The sequence below is a fragment of the Octopus bimaculoides genome, chromosome 10 (genome assembly GCF_046866305.1).
Source record: "Octopus bimaculoides isolate indiv1 chromosome 10, ASM4686630v1, whole genome shotgun sequence".
Lineage (NCBI taxonomy): Eukaryota > Metazoa > Mollusca > Cephalopoda > Octopoda > Octopodidae > Octopus > Octopus bimaculoides.
In genome coordinates this window covers 43,235,093-43,257,930 of record NC_142937.1, presented here as the reverse complement: position 1 = coordinate 43,257,930, position 22,838 = coordinate 43,235,093, and the positions used below count along the sequence as shown (strand labels likewise).

The 22,838-nt window shown below is 37.7% G+C and overlaps 1 protein-coding gene across 1 annotated transcript in view; it reads left to right on the top strand.

The window, feature by feature from the left end:
- Window positions 1-5,469: 5,469 nt before the first annotated feature.
- Window positions 5,470-22,838, top strand: part of LOC106869295 (uncharacterized) — a 21,144-nt gene continuing 3,775 nt past the window's right edge. Inside the window, exons 1-2 of the mRNA XM_014914971.3 lie at window positions 5,470-7,489; window positions 16,720-16,988. Of these exons, the coding sequence (XP_014770457.2) occupies window positions 5,788-7,489; window positions 16,720-16,988 (1,971 nt within the window). The 5' untranslated portion in view covers window positions 5,470-5,787. The remainder of the gene's footprint in view (window positions 7,490-16,719; window positions 16,989-22,838) is intronic.

Sequence of the window (22,838 nt, the reverse complement as noted above, 5' to 3'; positions counted from 1 at the left end):
GCAACAGAGTGGCACCCAGAATGTCAGGTGATGATGACAGCCAATAACAAATTGCACCCAGATTGTTTGGTACTGGTCTTAATCCATTGGGTAATGGGTTAGCTCTACCATCTAAACAGGTCATAGTGGGATTTGAACTCTGAGTGCACAAGGCTGGAGCTAATACCGTGAGGTATTCTATCACTTCCTTTAAATGGCTGTCAATTCAATATATATGTATTGAAATTTTTCATCATCCTATATTAAATGTATGAGACACTATCACGTATATATATATTTCATATGTGGAACTCTCCCTTGCAGTATTGTATGCCTTATTCAGCAAGCAAATAAGAAAACATCTACAGGATAACTCCACTTGCAAGATGTAGCAACCAAATATCATGCAAAATTTCCCTACTATCTTAAGAATATAACATTGAATGGTATATGTGTGTAAGTCCATGCATGTGTATGTGTGTGTGTGCGCGAACACAAACACACTAATATATGTGTGTACATATGCACACTGTATATATGCATGTGCTTGTATGTGCATATGTATATATCCCCTTCTCTTTCTTTCTCTTTCTCTCTCTCTCTATATATATATACATATATACACACGCACACACACACACAAACACACACTCATATATATTAAATTATATGTTGGTGTATGTGTTTATATATACACACACACACATATGTATACAGAGAGAGAAGAGAGAGAGAGAGAGAGAGAGAGAGAGAGAGAGAGAGAGAGAGAGAGAGAGAGAGAGAGAGATGTAATATACTATGAAACAACTCAAAGCCAAACTGTTTGGTCTGTCTACAATTTGAATAATAAGTCTTTGATCAAATTATATCTGAATTTCCTATCAATAAATGAAGAGAATCTTTCAATAACATAGACATAAAATATACGTGCAGCTCTGATTTATATTCCTAATTGATATAATTGTTTATCACAAGATAAATATAGGGTTAACATGATAGGGAGTATCATTGCTCCTCTGCATGTTATTATATCTATGTGACATACTTTTAATTCTGACTTAACTGCATTTACTTATTATTAGAAACATTGCCGTATGGGATATATATGTAAGCTAAGAGACAGGTTGAACTCTGATTGAACTAGATCTGCTATCCTAAACATTACCTTGTTATTCTGAGGCACAACAGTGTTGATATTTTAATATATTTAAGCATTAGATTTAAGCATTTGTCTCCATACTGTTTTCTGTTAAGTTTGTATATATCAAGGACTCCCATCTTCCCCCACAAACCTGAAGTGAGTTAGAAAAAGAAAGATAATCTGTTATAATTTTCCATTCAAACCAATTGTTTCTGCTAATATAGCTAAGAGCTTCCTGTCCTTAAGTAGCTAGCATTTCCCTAGAACCCATGGATATTATAAATTTTTCACTTCCCATAATGTTAAAGTAAGCTATTCCTGTTTAGATAACATCACTTCCAGCATTGCCCACTATAATGGAAACAAACATACATCCACACAATCTCTGCCCCACACTTCCATCTGCAACTCTTGGAATCTTACCAGTTGTCCACTAGGAGGATTCTAACTCACAAAAGCCATTGGTCACTCTATGACTGGCCATATAATTAACTTCCTATAAATATATATATATATATATATATATATATATATATATATATATATATAGATAAAACTTACTTGGAAATGGGTGTGTGGCATTCGATCATATAATAAATGCCCATGTAACAAAGTCACGTCTTGTCCCTACCTTCAAAACGCAGAGTAGATAAAACGGGACAATTAACGAAGGGAATGTTCTTTATGTTGCCTGTCTCGTTTCTCTGTTTTTTTGCTTCTTTCGTTGTTCGAAGAAAGTTTGTTTTCTATGTTTTTGTTTCTTATGTTCTCGTTTCTCATTTTGTCTATGTTTCTTTGATGTCCTGTACTCATATATATATATATATATATATATATATATAGGTAAGTGGTAGGTTTGCCTCAATCCTTACCCTTCAACACTCTGAAGAGATCGGCCAAACTACTGGCTGCATCGAAACGTACGTAAGTGACTAAGACATAATATACAAAATGACTCATTACATAACCTAAACCTCCACACTGACTCATTTCACAAGTTCCACATAATAAAACAACGGCTATCTAGTCCAACGAAAATGCTTTTTCTTGTATTTGTTGCTCCATTCTCCAAGTAAATATATATATATATATACACATACATACATATATATGTAGGTATGTACATATATGTATGTATATATGCATATATTTATATATTATTTATGTTATATATATATATATATATATGTATATGTGTGTGTATGTATATATACACATAAATATAAATGTATATAGCTATACATACAAATGTATATGCGTGCGTGTGTGTGCATGTGTGTGTAGGTGTGTTTGTGTGTGTGTGTGTGTGTGTGTGTGTGTGTGTGTGTGTGTGTGTGTGTGTGTGTGTGTGAAATATGTTAGCAATCAGTCTAAACAATTGCTCAGTCCATCTCCGTATGTCTAGCAAGAATGACTAGATATTTTTGCTAGATTTGCTGAAACAAAGAAAGCTGTCTGCCGATAGATAATAAATATATCCTCTCTAGCCAACGTTTGTATTCAATACTTATTTGATCAATGGTCCTTCCCACTCTGTACCAGTGCTACAACACACAGACATACTCACACATATATATTGCACTATTATTAATGCTTAGTATCAATTATATCAATGATATATAGTTGTTATGCAGAAAAGGAAAATATAAACTATAAAGTATAATATACAATACACAAAATAAACATAAAACAAAAATTATGTATGTAGAGTTAGTTATCCTCTCCTTTTTCAATTTATTCTCCCTTACTGCTCATACGGTTTTATTGTCTGTTGATTGATAAATTTATACAAACTTTAGGTTAACTTATTTACTTATGGAATCACTGCCATTGGTTATTGCACTTGTATGTATGTATATATATATATATACACACACACACACAAATATATATATATATATATATATATATATATATATATATATATATATATACATACACACATACTCACACACACGCATATGTATACACACACACACATATGTATGTAAAGAGAGAGAGGGAGGGAAGAGAGATAGAGAGAGATTGATAAATTTATATATACACATGTGTATATGCATGCGTATATGTATGTGTATACATATATGTATATAAAGACATACACATACGTGTGTGTGTTTGTGTATATAAAATATTTACCTTAGTGTGTGTGTTTGTGCATATAAAATATTTACCTCTGTGTGTGTGTTTGTGCATATAAAATATTTACCTCTGTGTGTGTGGGTGGGTATTTCTATGCATTTATAAGTGTGTGTATGAGGTTTTTATATAGAATATCTGTCTATCAATCTATATTTATAAATCCTAACTACACACAAACGCACATGCTCACACACACAATTAGGTGTACAAGTCGTACAGATTAAATATTCATCTTAATGTTAATACTAGTCTTGCATTATTGAATGTTTAACCGGCACAACTATCACATTTGATTATTCAGTCATAATAACCCGGATTTGCGAGGTATCCATGGCTGCTAAATAAAGTTGATTTCTTCTTCTTCTTCTTCTTCTTCTTCTTCTTCTACTTCTTCCCCATCTTCCTCCTTCTTCTTCTTCTTCTTCTTCTTCTTCTTCCCCCCATCTTCCTCCTCCTCCTCCTCCTCCTCCTCCTCCTTCTTCTTCTTCTTCTTCTTCTCATCATCATCATCCTCACCACCAACCTCCCCCCCCCATTCTGCATCACTTGTCAACATTGACTCCAAGTCGAAGGCAAATTTCTCTCCAGGCTATGCGAGATGACATTACGCATGCCAGCTCTGAGACAGGGCACAGTTCTGAGTTCTGCATAAATTCATTGACATATGTCATGTGGATCTGACCACCAGGCTTGAACATCCCCATGGGGTTATAGAAAGAAAAGTGCTGTGACAGGGTGACTTGTTTGACAAAATGAGTGGCCTGTGAATTATTGTTGTCTTTGTTTGATTATCTGGCTGATGGACAGTAAAGATCCATGTAGTGACTTGTTTGATATGAGGTCAGTATAAGAATTGTTGAAGGCCCTGAGCAGAATTTGAATGTATGTGTTGTCTTGTGAGCACTGTTGGGTACTGTGAGAAACCAGTATTCAAGACCACAGAGCAAAATAGATTTTACTGTAGCACAAAACAGGCATAGCATTAGATCATGTGACAGTTGTGGTGCTTTTCAAATATTCCATAGCTTATCAGATGCTGGCTGTGTAAATGTGGCAAAATTAGTGTAACAACAAAATTGTCTGTGGGAGTTGTGTTGACTGCTGTTGAGCAGCTTTTTAAAGTGGAATTTCCAGTCAGCTAGTCATTTTTGTGAGTTACTTGTCTTTATTTTTCATACTAGCTTAGATTTTCAGCTAAACAAGTTGTCTATAGCTTTCCATGCTGTGCTGATTTGCCTGTTGTCATCTACTTCTTTTATACTGTTGATTTGATCTTTGATGTATGCTTTTAGGTTTGCAGTGTACTGCTGAGCTAAGGCTAAGGACGAGACCGTAACAACATTAAATGTTGCAGTAGCTTTGTTTTGCAACTGCCAGAGGCTTCCTGAACTTTGGCATTTCTACAGGGATCTTTCTTGCTTGAGAGTCAGATGGTAGGGACACATTGCTCAGCAGTGCATTCCTCCAAGTGGTTAAAAAGTTCTACATTGAGTTCAGTGAGTCTACTATTGTATGTTATAACATAGGATGTATCTGAGGCAGACAGAAGGGACAATATATATATACCTAAGTGGGTTTTTGCTCTTTAGTTGATATGAATGAAGAATGAGTTTTATCATGGTAATAAGGATTTGATGATTTGATTTGAATGGATGAAATGTGTAGGCATTGCAATCTGGATAGAATTATGACACTCTTAACAACAGACAATGTGTCGATTTTTGATGGTGTTTCTTGTGGGCCTTTGTGCATGAAAACTTTGCCATAGTGCTTGCAGAAAACTGTGCAGAGAAGAGTACAATCATTGACATAAAATTTGAGAAGCTATCAGAGTGTGGACAATGGACATTAAATGATGATGATGACGATTGTATGTATATATTACTGTGAGCGCCCATGTCTGTGTGTATATCTTTATATATATTTATATTTTTCTGGTTTTTCTTTATTGCAGGTTTTGTGAACTGCTGTGGTAAATATGGAGGCACTGATGGCACAACCTTGTGGACAAATATATACGCAAGCTTAGTTACATATGAATGCATGACACACACATATATGTGTATTTGAACACACACAAACACACACACAAATGCACACACACACAAACACTCATGCACATGCACAACTACTCGCACAAACTCTTATAACAAAGCATAAGAAATAGCAGGCATATATATATATATATATATATATATATATATATATATATATATATATATATATATATATATAGAGAGAGAGAGAGAGAGAGAGATAGAGAGATGTGTGTGTGTATGTATATGTATATATAGTTATCAAGAGCTCAGTATATATTTCAGATAATTGAGGTCATCATTAGTTATTGATGACAGTGGCTTCATGCCTCAAATATGTACCCTTATATCAACCAATATTACTGCACCTGGCTGCAGAACTGGCTGGTGTGACTGTCAGAGGTGCTGTGTCCGGTTTGTTGTTACACTGGACACATCCTATGGCCAGTCTTGGTCTTGTAGCACCTCAACCAATTACCAGATTGAATCATGTTAGCCAAACTTCAAAGTGTGGTCAGAGGCGGTGGTGGAATGGGGGAAGGCGGGGCTGGAAGAAGAGGAAAAGAAAGAAGTGGTGGTAGTGGTAGTGGTGGGGGAGTTAAGAATAGTTGTAATGTTGTTGTGGGTGGTGGCGTTGGAAATGGTGGTGGTGGTGGTAGTGTTGTTGGTAGAGGTAGGGGTTGGAGTGTGCAAGAACCAAAGGAAGAGGTCAGAAATAGTGGTAGTGGTAGGAGTTGTGGTAGTGGTAGAAGTGGTGGTAGTGGTAGGGGTTGGAGTGTGCAAGAACCAAAGGAAGAGGTCAGAAATAGTGGTAGTGGTAGGAGTTGTGGTAGTGGTAAGAGTGGTGATAGTGGTAGGAGTGGCGGTGGTGGTGGTGGTCGTGGTGGTGGTGGTGGTAACATTGCAGATGTCCAGAGTGTGAACTCCAATTATGAAAGTCTGGAGTCTGACCGTTATAGTGAAGATGTCCAAAATAATGTAATTGACATCAGTAATGTCGGTAGCGTTAGTCGGTGCAATAATGACGACAACAACAACGAAAGCAACAACAGCGTCAACAACAAAGACAATAACAACAGCAACAACACTGACAACAATGTCGGCAATGACCACAGTATTGGAAGCAGTAGTTGTGGTGAGAGTAACTATAATAGTGTCCGCAGCAGCAACGTAAGCAGTAGTAGCTGTAGTAGTAGTATTAATGGGAACGGTACTAATTGTGGTGGTAGTAGTAGTAGTAGTAGTTGTAGCATGAGGAAGAAGAACAACACTAACAGTGACAGTAGTAACATGTATAGCACGTGCAACGATGTTGAGCATTTGTGTGACTTGTCCGAGTCTGCAGCAAGTTATACAACGACAGATGCATCACTTACAAAATCTGCACCAGAAAGGTGCATAACCCCTTCAACGCCAACACCAACACCAAGTACAACTACAATTAATACCACCACTACCACAGAAACAAACACAAATACTACTACTACTGCTAATAATTATGATAACAATAATAGTAATAATAATAATAATAATAATAATAATAATAATAATAATTCTACTTCAACAAGGGTGAGGAAGTTTACATGTCACAGTAATGGCAGCAGCAGCTGTAGTAACAGTTGTAGTAACATGTGCAGTTGCAACAAGACCAACAGTTGTTGCAACAATCAGGTGCAACCAATGTGTGCAGAAGTTTCTTTCAAGAGTAAGAGTAATACTTATAGCAACAAGTGCAGCTGCAACAGCAATGATAACAACAACATCATTGATAGACAACCACCGCAAGATAACATTACTTTGGATGGTGCCGTAAAGCGGCCCAACAGTAGGACTAGCGTCGAAACCAAAAAAATCCATAACCATGTCGAGGCCCTAAAAGACATGGAACCAAGTTTAGTTGTTGCTAATTCTAAAGCTTCAACAATGCCACCGAGTACAGCATCTGCTATTGTAGCAGCAGCACGTCGAACTCAGTCATACAACCACAAAACTGTGCAAACTGCAATGATTCAGAAACCACCCGAGAGACGGGTGACAGCATTTGAAAGGATATCCACGGATTTGGAAACAAATCCAAAACTCATCCGAGAACTTTCACTTGGAAAGAGGATTGGTTTTTATCGGATCCGAGGAGAATTGGGCAGTGGTAATTTTTCATCAGTGAAGCTTGGCATTCATACTTTGGTAAAAGGTAAGTTCTACAATCTACATATATTTCAGAAAAAATTTTTTAGTTAAATAAGTAGTACCATGAAGTTGTGATGGAAAAATAAACAAACTTTAGGTTAAAGTAGTTGTATGCTGTCAACTTAATGTGACAGTCCCCTGAAGGGAATAATACTACTGTTGGTTAGACCTAGGAAGCTGCACCGCTTCCTGTCGGCCTTGACACATTTCAGGAATGTGCAGCTTCCTAGGTCTAACCAACAGTAGTATTATTCCCTTCAGGGAACTGTCACATTAAGTTGACAGCATACAACTACTTCATCGTATCACTACTGCATAAATCTCTCTGAGAGATTTAGAAATGTATTATTTCTAAACTTTAGGTTAGTTGAAATGGATTTGGGTCAGCTTCTAAAGACAATTACACTGCAGTTTACCATGAAGGAAAAATGGACCACCAGATATACATTTCTGGCTCTTTTACCATCTTCAGTAGCGGATACCAAAGAAAGGTAATTCTGAGCTGACAGAAAGCCTTAGCTTCATAATAAATCTGTAAATACTAGTTACTGATTTGTGCTAGTAGACTGCCTGGTTTGATCAAATACATAAGTAGTAGTGCAAAGCAGTGATGGAAAATAAACAAATATTTGGTTAGTTTAAATATGTATGGGACATATTTCAGCTTCTGACTCTTCGCAAGTCTTCCAAGACTGATGAAAGGTATCCTCAAACTGGAGGCATGGCCCAAATGATGCAACAGAGTGAACTACACTAAAGGTAAGGTGCAAAGCATTGGTGTTAAACTGAGTGATGGTTTAAGTCTACTACCTCAGTAGGACATGGTAGGATTTGAACTCAGATTGTAAAGAGTGAAAACAAGTACCACAATGCATCTGGTTGAATGTTCATATTGTTCCATTAAGCTACCATCCTGGATTGGTATGTTTTTATTAACCTTGAAGACTAAATCAACCTCAGTAGGTTTTGAACTCAGAGCACTGAGTATGACAGCGAATCCTGAGTGGGTATGTATGTATGTATGTATGTATGTATGTATGTATAAATGCCATGTATCCATTTCCAAGTAAGTTTATCTTAACCTTTTTGATGTGACTATACTGTTTTCTCCCCATCCTTCTCTAATTCCCTTTTTCTCACCCTCACCATTTTCTATCTGTCTGTCTGTCTGTCTGTCTGTCTGTCTGTCTGTCTGTCTGTCTCTCTCTCTCTGTCTGTCTGTCTGTCTCTCTCTGTCTGTCTGTCTGTCTGTCTCTCTCTGTCTGTCTGTCTCTCTCTATCTGTCTGTCTCTCTCTGTCTGTCTGTGTCTCTGTCTGTCTCTCTGTCTCTGTATGTCTGTCTCTCTCTGTCTGTCTCTCTCTCTCTGTCTGTCTTTCTCTCTCTCTCTCCCCTTCTTTTTCCTTTTCTGCCTCACGTTGCTCACATGTGACCATTGTCCAACTTTCTTTTCCTCACATGACCATCTTTCTTTTCCTATGTGACCTTCTAAAGACTGGACATCTTCCATCCCTCTCTTCTATCTTTCCTCTTTTCAAAGAAAATATTTCTTCCAGCATTCACTATTTTCCTCTCGTTCTGGTCTAACGACCCTCCATGTTTGTTTTCGATGGGTTTCCTTGTATGTCTCCACTGTCCTGTTTTTGTTCCCAACTTTGACCTTCCATAAAATCCAAAAGTTATTTTGGAAGTTATGGGAACAACTGTCTTCAAAGATTCATATTGTCGCTGAATGCTCAAAATGGTTTGTAGATAGACAACCGACAACTGATAAAGGGTCGTTCTTTGTGTTACTTGTCCTGTTTCCAATTTTCTTTCCTCTCATTGTTTGTGTATTTAAATTTAACTCGCTTGCTTTTGTACTGTGTGTTGTTTACAGTTGGTGATGTCCTGTGCCCATATATGCATATATATATATATATATATATATAGTTCAAAAACACAATAACAAAAAAACAAAAAAACAACAAAGTGAGGACGTGATATGGATAGTATTATTGGACGCTCAGGAAAGGAAAGAGAGAGTGTATGACGTATCGGGCGTAGCCCTTCGTCGGAAAGATGGAAAGTTCGGAGAATGGAAGAACGGAGAAAGAGGAAAATGGTACCGATGCCCACGAGGTTACATGATGAAAAGACCGGAAGAGGAGGTGGTGGGGGAAAAGTTCTTTCTAAGATGGGAGAGTGAAAAAGGGAGATGAATATCGGTGCGCGTGCGTAAGTCTGCGAGTGTGTGTGTGATAACAGAACGTGTGTGCGCGTATGTAGGTGTGTGTGTGTGTGTGTGTGCATGGTTTGGTGGTTTATCTGTTAGTGTGTTTGTGTGTGTGTGTGTGTGTGTATGACGTAGTGGAAGAAATTAGTAGCAGGACTGGTTAGTGGACGCTGTAGACAGTGTAGGTAGAAGGTCAACAGGTGGTTGTTTGGGTGTGTGTGTGTTCGTGTTTGTGTGGGGTTGTCGGTGTTAGGTACGTGTACGTGTGTGTGTGTATTTTGTATGTGCGCGTGTGTGTATGTGTATGTTTTCTGTGCGTGCGTGTGTGTTTGTGTGTATGTGTATGTGCGTTGCTGTGTACGTGTGTGTGCGTGCGTTTGCTATTGTATATGCGTGTGTTGTTTATGCCCATGTGTGTATGATTGTATGCGTGTCTGTGTGAGTGTGTAGTGTTGGTGAGAAGTGTGTGTGTATGTGGGTGTGTGCGTGTGTGTGTATATGTGTGGATGTGCGTGTGTGTGTGGGATTGTGAGTGTTAGGTACGGGTGTGTGTGTGTGTGTATGTATGTCTGTATGTGTTTCCGTGTGCGCGTGTGTGTATATTTTTTGTGCGTGCGTGTATGTGTATATTGTGTATGTTTTCGTGCGTGCGTATGTGTTATGTATATGAGTGAGTATTGTGTATGTGAGAGGTGTGTGTGCATGTGTGTATATGTGTATGTGTGCCTGTGTGTATATGTGTATGTGTGTCGTGTATGTGTGTATGTGTGTGTGTGTGTGGTTTTATGTATGTGAGGGGTGTGTATGTGTATGTTTATGTGTGTGCGTGCGTATGTGTGCCAGGTATGTGTGTCATTTTGTGTGTGCACTCCTGTGTGTATGTGTGTGCATGTGTATGCGGCTGTGTATGTAGGCGTGCGCGTATATATGGGTGTGTGTGTGTGTATATATGTGCGTTCGGCTATGTGTGTGTGAGGGCGCGTATGTATGTTTGTCATGTATGTGGGCGGTATATATGTAAGGTGTGTGGGTATTTGTGCGTGTAGGTAGTGGTGAGATAAAAAGTAGAAAAAAGTAAGTCTAATAACAAGAGAATAATGGATATAATGTAAGGGGGACGAGGGGGGGGTTTAAAAAAAAAAAAAAAAAAAAAAATTATGTAAAGTGTTGCAGGGACGTAAAGGGGAGAGTCATAAGGAAGAGAAGGCTGTGTTGAGTCCGAAGGGGAAAGAAGAATTGAGGTTGAAAATGTAGCGTTGCTCCAAGTGGAGTCGCGAGGGAGTGGACCCATGGTGCAGGGCGAGGCCAAAAACGGAGATGTTAGAGGGAGAGTGGTTGGGCAGTTGGAAGTGACGGCCGACAGGGGAGTCCGAACCTAGCCGAACGTCCCTTAGGTGTTCGGTGAAACGGTCGGCCAGCCGGCGGCCCGTCTGCCCCACGTAGAGTTGGTTGCATAGGGTACATTTGATGCAGTAAATAAGGTTGGAGGAGGTGCAGGTGAAACTGTGTGGAATGTGAAGTGTTTGTAGGTTCGATCCGGTGACAGAGTGTTGGTGATGAAGGGGCAGGTGTGACAGCGGGATCTGGAGCACGGGAAGGAGCCGGGTGGGGGTGGGGAGGAAGAGGAGAAGGTACTGCGGACCAGTAGATCGCGTAGGTTGCGGGCGCGTTTGAAAGCGGATAGGGGTGGGTTGGGGAAAATGGGGTGGGTAGTGGGATCGAGCTGGAGGCGACGGAAGGCCCGTAGGATCCTCCGACGAAGGGGTAGGGTGGCGGGGTGGAAACGGAGTGGGAAGGGGGTACGGTTAGGGGATTGGTGTGGGGGAGGAGAGAGGGCGGTGGTGCGGTCGATTCGACGAGCGCGGGCGAGGGCGGATTGGACACATGTATTCTTTTGTTGCTTTGTGTACATTATTTCTCAGAGTCTTTTGGCCAACAAGATAAAATGCTCCATGCAAATTTGTAAAGAGTAGATAAAGAAGGCTTATATTTTGAATTGCATGAGGAACTGTGACAGTGATGGATTAGCTTATGAGTTTACTATCCATGTAGTAAGCCACAAAATAATTAAATTCTTTCAATTTCTTGTAATTCAGGCTGCTTCATGGTTTCAGCAGTTTATTTGTATGATATAAAGATGTTGAAAATTTTTAAAAACATAAAAATACAAATAAGTTATAAGCTGTAAAACTCAAAAAAAAAATGTGAAAAAGCCTACACATATGTTTCAATTCTAGCCCCTAGTTGATATGCAATTCTAAGTTTTTGGTTATATGCTAAGAAAGGTATTATTAAAAAAATGATACCTTACTCACCATATAGCCAAATGTTTAGAATTGCATATTAACAATCTTTACTACAAAGTACTGTTGCTGAATATACATAGCTGTGAGATTTAAAAATAGTAATTTTCTAAAATCAGTGTTTTTCAAGCAAAGTCCCTTGCGGTATTTGTTCTGCTCCAAGCTACTGACACTCGCTTGTCTTATATGCAATGAACCAAAGAGTGACACTTTGTGAAACTGTAACTATTGATGCTGTTACTCATCAATAATAATATAAAATTTATAAATAAGTAAGTACTGGGATCAATATAATTTGTGGATCAATACGATGCATGGCTTTGTTTCTATGTTAGAAATCAATATTTAGTAGCATGTGGTGAGATGCTGTATTGTGCTGAAGCAGAACCATCCAACCGAAACCATGCCATAAAAAATGAAGGTAAAACAATGATGCTGATGATGATGACAATGATGATGGTGATGATGCTGCTGCTGCTGCTGATGATGATGATTGATGTTCCTTTATGTTCTGAGTTCAAATCCCATCACAATTGAATTTGCCTCTTAGGCTCAGCCCCACTACCATGTTTTTGTTTTTTTTTTGTTTTGGTATCTTAATCAGAGGAAGGGCAGGTTGCTAGAACTCTTTTCAGGACTTCTGAGATTAATGAAAAAAAAGAACAAGTTATTATCATTATATAGTAACGTACCAACATCAGTTGTCAAGGAGTACAGTAGGGGAATGTGTACATGAACACAAAGAAGCACATGAACACAAAGAAGCACATATACACATTTTATACACACACACACACACACACACACACATACACTTTATTAAAAAGCAGCAAAAATATCACAAAAACTGTTACTCAGAGTTTCATGTTCTTGTTCATTAGACAGGTTTGTTTTTTATATGTATATGAATTGTCTAAGAGACCATAAGTCAGGGAAAAGATGCACTCATATCTCTGTCAGTAGAGTGGGTATATTATCAAAATGTATAGTATTAGATATCCACCTGGAGATGTAGGGCTGGTGGGGATACATTGATGCTGTAAGTACTGAGGTTAATTTTATCAACTGTTTCCTCTTTTAGTAAATGTGATGAAGCTTTGTGAAGATTTAAAAAAAATCTGTTATTAGTACTGATGTCTGGATGACAGTGAGATACAGATTATATAGTGTCAGGTGAAATGTAAAATGTCTTGTGACAATTGTTACATTCTCTGATGTTCTGAATTCTAATTACCAACTGGGTCAATTTTTGTCTTTCATTCTTATGGGTTCCCCACCCCAAAAATCAGAAAGTAATTGTCAAATACGGGGAGGGGGGGTAAATTTGATAGACATTTTTTCACACCTTACACTAAAAATATACGGGCTTTTCTCTCTCTCTTTTTTTTTTTTTTTTTTTGTCAGTGAAATCCAATATGGATTGGCAGAATCAGTAGAGTGTGAAACAAAATAATTGTGCCTTTATAATTTCAACTGAAATCCTGCCAAGGAAAACAAAAAAAAATTTCGTTTCATGTTACTGAAGCTTGATAAAAGGAAGTGTGTATGTGTCATGTATTGAACAATCAATTTGTTAAACTTCTACCTTCTCTCGTCCTTAATTTGGTGGCCTTACATCAAATAGGTGACACATCAACAACATCATCATCATCATCATCACCATCCTCCTATCCTCCTCCTCCTCCTCCTCCTCCTCCTCATCATCATCATCATCATCATCATCGTCATCAACATCGTCAGCCTCCTCCTCCTCTAGCATCCAGGGACTGCATCAGGTGTTAATGTCTGCTTTGGCATTGTTTTTATGATTGGTTGCCCTTCCTAGAGCCAACCACTTTACAGTGTGGAATGGGTGCTTTTTCATGCCACCTGCACTTTTGAGGTTGCCATGCAGTTCGCAGGATTCTGAACCTGGGGAAGGCAGGCAGAGCAGGTTCCTGTAGAGTAGTGGTTCTCAGCCTGGGTCCACATGATCTCTGGGGGTCCATCTAAGACTTTTGGTGTTCTATTTGAGCAAAATAGTAAATTGGATCTGCAGTAGCATTTTACATGTACATGGAAAAATTTGCTTTTGATGTGTTGGAACATAACATCTTATTTCTTTACTGCCAAAAAGGGGCTACACACAGAGGGGACAAACAAGGACAGACAAACGGATTAAATCGATTATATCGACCTCAATGCGTAACTGGTACTTGTGGGCTGGCAGGCTTGTAGGCGTGCTGGATAAAATGCTTAGTGGTACTTTGTCCATCTTTATGTTTTGAATTCAAGTTCCACCAAGGCAAACTTTGCCTGTCATCATTTCAGGGTGGATAAAATAAACAACGATTGAATGCCAGGGTCAATATAATCAACTAGACCCTTTCCCTCCAAAATTCCGAAGCCTATGCCTATAGTAGAAAAGGTTATTATTGTTGTTGTTGTTGTTATTGTTATTATTGTTGTCGTTGGGACTTGCAGGCCATGTGCCAAAATTTGAAATCATCCTCATCAGCATCATCATTATTATTATCACTTTTATATTCATTCATTTAACTGTGTTTTAACAACATTTTAGTATGAAAGTATAGCTACGTCGATGCAAGTCCATTTTTTGGACACCTTCAGTAGGAAAGTGATATCTGGTTAGTTTTGTTGCAGCTTTTTGTCTGTATATAATACCATATCCCACCTGATCATTCTCTGCTACTGATAAAGGTTGGTGCTCATACCACTTCTTGGAACATTCTAGCCCATACTTCTTTCACCACTTCCAATGTATTTGCACTGCTACTTTGTCATGGTGTTTTTTTGTATTCCTTTAGGGCTAGTTTTGAGTATCCACTACTTATATGTCTAACTGTCTCAGATGATTTTCCACAATTTATTATTATTTTGTGAGAGAGCAGTGCATGCCACCAAAGTGACACTGTGGTACAAATATACAAAGCCCATTATACCCATCATGACTACCCGTCTGATAAGGGTACACCAAGCACATGCATCACAACCATATGTGCGCAACGTGGTAATCTCATATCAAGATAAACAGTGTGTGACCTTGCAGGTGGGGCTCAGTTAGAATTTTTTGGGGGTTGAGTAGCCCATCCCTCTCAAAAGGTTCTTGAATAAGGGTTGTATAAGGATGATGAACAAAATACCCATGATTCCAGAGGTGAATTATTCAAACCTGAAAGAATTCCTCTCAACACATGGCTATAATGCTCTCCTACTACTCTTGCTCATGATCAGAGATGCACATATCACCAGCCACTAAGGGTCATGCTCAACTACTTAAGGTCTTATTGCTATTATCATTATTATTATTATCATTATTATTGTTATTATTATTATTATTATTATTATTATTATTATTATTATCATCATTATTATTATTATTATTATTATTATTATTATTATTATTATTATTATTATTATTGTTATTATTATTTATGGTGGTGAAGGCAGCGAGCTGACAGATTCGTTATTGCACTGGACAAAATGCTTAGCAGTATTTTGCCTGTCACTACGTTCTGAGTTCAAATTCTGCCAAGGTTGACTTTGCCTTTCATCCTTTTGGGGTCGATAGAATAAGTACCAGTTGAACATCAAGGCTGATGTAATTGACTCATCCCCACCTCCCCCAAACTTCCCTTGTGGCAAAAATTTCAAATGATTATTATTTATGGTGGTGAGCTGGTAGAAAGGTTAGGGCACTGGGCAAAATGTCTTGTGGCACTTTGACCATCTTGATGTTCTGAGTTCAAATGCCACTGGGTAAACTTTGTTTTCATCCTTTCAGGGTCAATAAAATAAGTACCAGTTGAACACTGGGGTTGATGTAATCAGCTTGCCCCCTACCTGAAATTGCTGGCCTTGAGTCAAAATTTGAAACCATCATCATTATTATCATTGTTATTGATATTATCATTATTATTATTATTATTATTATTATTATTATTATTATTATTGTTATTATTATTATTATTATTATTCAGTAGTTTTATTTTTATAACGTGCTTTCACTTCACTACTGAGTGCAGCTCTGTGTGCCTTGGGTATGTGCTTTGTTTTGCTGTGATGCTCTTATGGTTACTGTATTGAAAGTGTTTTGCGTAGGATGTGTGCAGTGCCCAGTAGTGCAATTTTCTGTATGTTATATATATTTGTAAGTACTGGTGTTTTTGTTATGTATTTGTCTGAATATTTTTTTTATTATACCTAAGGCACCTACTATGATAGGAATTGTTTCTGTTTTTAGATTCCACATTCGAGTTACCTCTATTTCCAGGTCTTTGTATTTTGAAAGTTTCTCCATTTCTTTTAGGGAAACGTTGTCATCTGCTGGTATTGATACATCAATTAGAAAGCATGTTTTCCTTCATGATCTTTGACAATTATATCTGGTCTATTAACCTTAATTTCTCTATCTGTGTGTATTGGCATATCCCAGAGTATGGTTGCTTTCTCGTTTTCTGTGACCTTTTCTGGCGTGTGTTTATACCATCTTTTTTCTGTTGTTATTCCATAGTGTTGGCATAGCTTCCAGTGTATATAAGTCCTAGCTCTGTCGTGTCTGTGAATATATTCCTTCTTAGCCAAGACTGGGCAGCCAGAGATAATATGATTTATTGTTTCTTGTCCATCGCCACATATTCTGCAGTTACTTGTTATGTTTCTTTTCATTATATGTTTTTGGTATTATTATTATTATTATTATTTGTTCATCTTTATAGAAAAAGTTGCAATAAAAATTTTGGATAAAACCCGTCTTGATTTGAAAACTCAGCGCCTGTTGTCAAGAGAGATTGAAATTATGGAACACCTACGGCACCCTAATATCATACGATTATATGAAGTTGTAGAAACACTAGCCAAGGTACATTTGATCATGGAATATGCACCAGGTGGAGAGCTTTTTACCAAACTATCGAATGAAGGGCGACTAACGGAACCTGAAGCAAAATTCATCTTTGCTCAGATACTTTCTGCTGTTGAACACATGGTAAGGTTCAGTTTTGTGTGTTTGTATACATGGTATGCATGTGGTTGAGATGTTCAGCTCATGATCATACTGCTGTGGGTTCAATACCCAGACTGGGGTGCATGTTGTATTTTTGATCATAGCATTTCACTTTATGTTGATCCATTCTATTCAACTGGAAAATGATTGCCATCTGACAGTAATTAATGTATAAGAAAAATTATGTACCATACCACATAGTTTAACAAGCAATACTTAAGAATATAGATTTAGTTTTGTTCTAAAGAGTATTTTTTAGGCGAAGGGGAGGTTAGACAGAGGTCAAATACTGTTTTAGGGTCTCTGAGATGGTAGGGAGGATGGGATTAAGTTATTGTCAGACTGAAAACCAGACCCAAACAGAATGAACACCGTCCTATCTATGCATGTGAATATATAGGTTTGGTTTTGTATTTATACCTAGGTATCAGTGTTTAAGATTTACATGCATGTCTTCATTTGTATTTGTTCTGTATCATAGTATCATGGTACTGATCAGACTATCAGATGTTGTTATACATCACTAGTTACAATGCGCTTCACATTGTTTAAGTTTTTGAATAATGCCACATCTCTGGCTAGGTAAGTAGGCTAATTGTTTTATATAGGCACAGGAGTGGCAGTGTGGTAAGTAGCTTGCTTACCAACCACATGGTTCCGGGTTCAGTCCCACTGCGTGGCACCTTGGGCAAGTGTTTTCTACTATAGCCTCGGTCCGACCAAAGCCTTGTGAGTGGATTTGGTAGAGGGAAACTGAAAGAAGCCCATCGTATATATGTATATATATATATGTGTGTTTGTCCCCCCAACATCGCTTGACAACCGATGCTGGTGTGTTTACGTCCCCGTAACTTACCGGTTTGGCAAAAGAGACCGATAGAATAAGTACTAGGCTTACAAAGAATAAGTCCTGAGGTCGGTTTGCTCGACTAAAGGCGGTGCTCCAGCATGGCTGCAGTCAAATGACTGAAACAAGTAAAAGAGTAAAAGAGTATGTATTTCTATAATATTTAATTACTTCATCTAACTTCTAGACTATAAATATGTTTTCATCTTTTACTTGTTTTACTCAGTTGACTGTGGCCATGCTGGAGTACTGCCTTGAAAGACTTAGTCAAACAAACTGACCCTAGTACATATGTTTTAAAGTCTGGTACTTATTCTATTGGTCTTTATTACCAAACCACTAAGTTGCAAGGATGTAAACAAACCAACACCAGTTGTCAAGCAGTAGAGGGACAAACACTAGTACAAATCATACACACACACAGACATAAATATGACAGGCTTCTATGCAGTTTCTGCCAACCAAATTCATTCACAAAGTATTGGTCATCCTGAGGCCATAACAGAAGACACTTGCTCAAGGTGATGCATAGTGGGACTGAACCCCAAATCACATGGCTGCAAAGGGAGAATCTTAATCACATGGCCTGTGTTCTTCCAATAACAGAAGGATTTAACATTCAGATTAATTGGGTCTCAGTCATGTTTATTACAGTTAAAGTCACAGAGAGCCAAAATCATCAGGATGTGGTATGGAATTCCTCATGGGATTTGGTTATTTGGTTTGGTTCTTTATTCTCTGAGTTCAAATCTTTCTGAGGTTAACCTTCATAGTTGATAAAACAGTAACGATCCAGGAATGCAAGTTGGCAGAACTGTGAGACCAGTTATCTTGCAGTATTTGTTCTAGTTCTCAATTGTCTGTGCTCAAATACTGCTCTGAGCTCCTACTTGGGTGGTAGAGTTAATTAGTCATCTCTGGTTTAATTCCACCACTGGACATGTTAGTAGTCTTTAGCTGAGAACTCAATTCTGTTGCAACCATTCAGGCCAGACTTTCGATTTGAAAATACTTTTTTCTGTCTTTCCTTCTCCCTACCAGTCTTGGGAGCCATGTAAAAGGTCATGACCATTGCCTTTTCACCTCACTAAAATATAAAGAAATATATTGTTGTCAATCCATTTACATATCAATCAACATCCTAATAAATCCTCTGATGCTGTACATCTGACAATAATTAATGTTAAAGAAATATTATCTAACATAGCTTAACAAACAATACTTAAGAATACAGATTTAGTTTTGCTCTAAAAAATATTTTTAGGAGAGGGTGAGGTCAGATAAAGGTCAAATACCATTTTTAGGGCCTGTGAGACTGGTGCAACTGAAGGAGAATATCAATAGAGAAATCAGAGAAGTGCTGTATGAAATTCTTGAGGATGTTATGGGGCAAGTTTTGGAAAGAGCACGGGTGTGCAAAGCTAAAAATGGCTGCCATTTAAGCGATGTCCTTTTTCCTATGTGATGTAGTGGTGTTGCAAAATTTGACTTGTGCATATTAATTTCTATTATGTCCTTTATATTGTATCAACATTTTGTGCATTTATTTGTGAAGTTAAGGAAATTATTAAAAATTGAAACCCATCAGTAACTTTTGGGACACCCTGTATATATTTCTATATATATTTCTAAGTTACTTTTCTTCCTGCATCTTTAGGGCTTAGGGTTTTAGGAAATGTAGTGCTGAAATCCAATATTATCTTGAGAGCCACACATAGTAGCATTGAGTGCCATATATGTGACTTACTAGCCACTGTGCCTCCACCATTGTGATAGTATCTGAAACAGATAAGTGAATTTTTCTATTAGAAATTATTGGAAAGTGATCTACTTCTGTGTTGAGATTTGTTTTAAGTCAAACAACACACAAACAGCAATAACAATAATACTATAATCAACAACAACAACAACAACAGTGATGATGGCCTCCATAACAGTAAGTACAAGAACAGCGATTACAAAACACAGAACAACAACAACAATAAACATGGCAACAAGCACACCACAACCATAGCAACAATAGTAGTATCTGCAAAGAAGATTACTATGACAACGACAGGAACACAAGAAAAACAACAACAACAACAACAACAACAATCACACTATATGTTTTGTGTAACTATGTGTGTGTATGTTAAAATAAAACCAGCCTTAGTTTTTATTTAATTCCAACCTAATGACCACCTACTCTCAGCTAAATATTAGTTTAGTTGGCTGTCCTATGTTGCAATATATATTCTTTCTTTTTTTCATTCTGCTGCAATTGATTTTGTTTTTGTTGTTGCTGTTAATAAGGGTGGCGCATTAGTAAAATTGTTAGTGTCAGACAAAATGTATTGCAACATTTTCTTCTGGCTTTTTACGCTCTGAGTCAAAATCCTGCCAAAATAAGCTTTACATTTCATTCCTCCAGGGCCAATGAAATAGAATATCAGACTAGTACAAGGGTCAGTATAAGTGACTAAACTTCTCCCACCAATTTGCTGGCCTTATGCCGAAACTGGAAATTGATTATTATTATTATCATTATTATTATTATTATTGAGTGAGAGAGCAGTGCATGCCATCAAAGTGACACTGGGGTAAAATATACGAAGCCCAGTATACCCATCATGACTACCCGTCTGATAAGGGTACACCAAGCACATGCATCACAACCATATGTGCGTGACATAGTGATCTCATATCAAGATTAACAATGCATGACTTTGCAGGTGGGGCCCAGTTAGAATTTTCTTCAGGTCGAGTAGCCCATCCCACTCAAAGGTCCCTGAATAAGTGTTGTTTAAGGATGTTGAACTAAGCACCCATGTTTCCAGAGGAGAATTATCCAAACCCCAATTATTATTATAATTATTATTATTATAATTATTATTATTATCAGTATTATTATTATAATGAAGGTGGCAGGCTAGCAGAATCGTTAGCATGCTGGTTGAAATGCTTAACTGTGTTTCAACCATCGCTACGTTCTAAGTTCAAATTCCACCGAGGTAGATTTTTGCCTCTAATCCTTTCGGGGTCGATAAATTAAGTACCAGTGAGACACTGGGATCGATATAATTGACTAGTCCTCTTCTCCCCAAAATTTCAGGCCTTGTGCCTATAGTAGAAAGGATTATTATCATTATTATTATTATTATTATTATTATTATTATTATTATTATTATGATCATGATGATGATTTCTTCTTTCAATTTTGTCTCCATTTCTTGCTGAGTGTCTTCTTGACACCTAGGACAAAGAAACTCATTGTATACATTGATAGGCCATTAAACTAAACAGGTCAGATTGTTCATTTCCCAAATAAAATTAAGTTATGCCCCCACCCCAAAAAAAAAACATACATGGGTGATAATCGTTCTCACATCGACAATGCTCTTCTCAATATGTGTGACATACAAATTAAAACAATCTTTTGCAATTCTTGCATGGATGGTAAGCCAACGATCATCATCATCATGATCATCATCGTTTAACGTCTGCTTTCCATGCTAGCATGGGTTGGACGATTTGACTGAGAACCAGATGGCTACACCAGGCTCCAATCTGATTTGGTAGAGTTTCTACAGCTGGGTGCCCTTCCTAACTCCAACCACTCTGAGAGTGTAGTGGGTGCTTTTATGTGCCACCAGCACAAAGGCCAGTCAGGAGGTACTGGCAACGGCCATGCTCGAAATGGTGTATTTTACGTGCCACCTGCACAAGAGCCAGTCCAGCGGTACTGGCAATGAACTTGCTCGAATGTCTTTTCACGTGCCCATGGTAACGATCATGCTCAAATGGTGCTTTTTACGTGCCACTGGCATGGAAGCCAGACAGCTGGTGCTCTGGCAACAATCACGCTCAGATGGTGCTCTTTGATCATTCCTAATGCTTCTACATTCACTGGTACTGAGGAACCACATGTTTTCAATTTCAACAAGCAAGTCTTTACATTTTCTGAGCTTATCAAATTCTTTTGCCGAGATATTATGATCACAAGGAATACTCATGTTGATCAATAAACAAACTTTATAGTTTTAGTCTTTCACAACAACAACAACAACATTTTATTATTATTATTATTATTATTATTATTATTATTACTACTACTACTACTATTACCGTTATTATTATTCAATGCAATGAGCTGGCAGAATAATTAGATCATTGGAAAAATGCTTTGCAGTTTTTGTCATATATCTTTACATTCCAAGTCAGAATTCTGCAGAGGTCAATTTTTATTTATATCCCTCCTGGGATGATGAGATAAAGTATCAGTTAAGTATTGGTCTCAATATAATTCATTAACTCCTCTCAAAAATTGTGTACATGCTGATTTTTGAGATTCTCATTGGATACTTGATGTTCTGGGCTCTTTTATACAATCTGACAAATGCACTGTTTGCCTGTGCTTGTATATTGTCAACATCTTTATAGATCTTAGCATCTGACAAGATGATGTATCCTAGGTAACTGAACTGGTGAACTGTATTCAGCTCTGTCTCATTGATGACGATGCAAGGCAGGTAGTAATCTTTCTGAGATGTAGGTGGTAGGGTGAGGATATCTGTCTTTGTCAAATTGATTTTTGGTATTAAGAATTCAGCTGTCTCAAAAAGTTATAAACTGCAGGGCTGAATCTATTTGGGCAACAGGGGCAGCATTGTTAGTGAAGAGCTGCTCCCTGATGTGTTAATCAAGTATCTTGATATAGGACTATAGTTGCTTTAAAGTGCCATCTCTGCAGTAATTGATGTAAAGAACATCCTTCTTATTGAGACCTTCTGTGGCCCTTATGACAATCGTATTAAAGAAGATGGTAAAAACAGACTGTGGCAAGTGCTTTAAGGGATCATAGTTTTGACTTCATCTCAATGACCTTCATGTATCAAGATGACTATGTTGAGAAGTTTGGTGGTGAGAGACATCCCAGTTGTTGAGAATTAAATGTTAGGATTAACTGAGAAATAAATATCATTGGCTGAATGTGATCCCCTGAT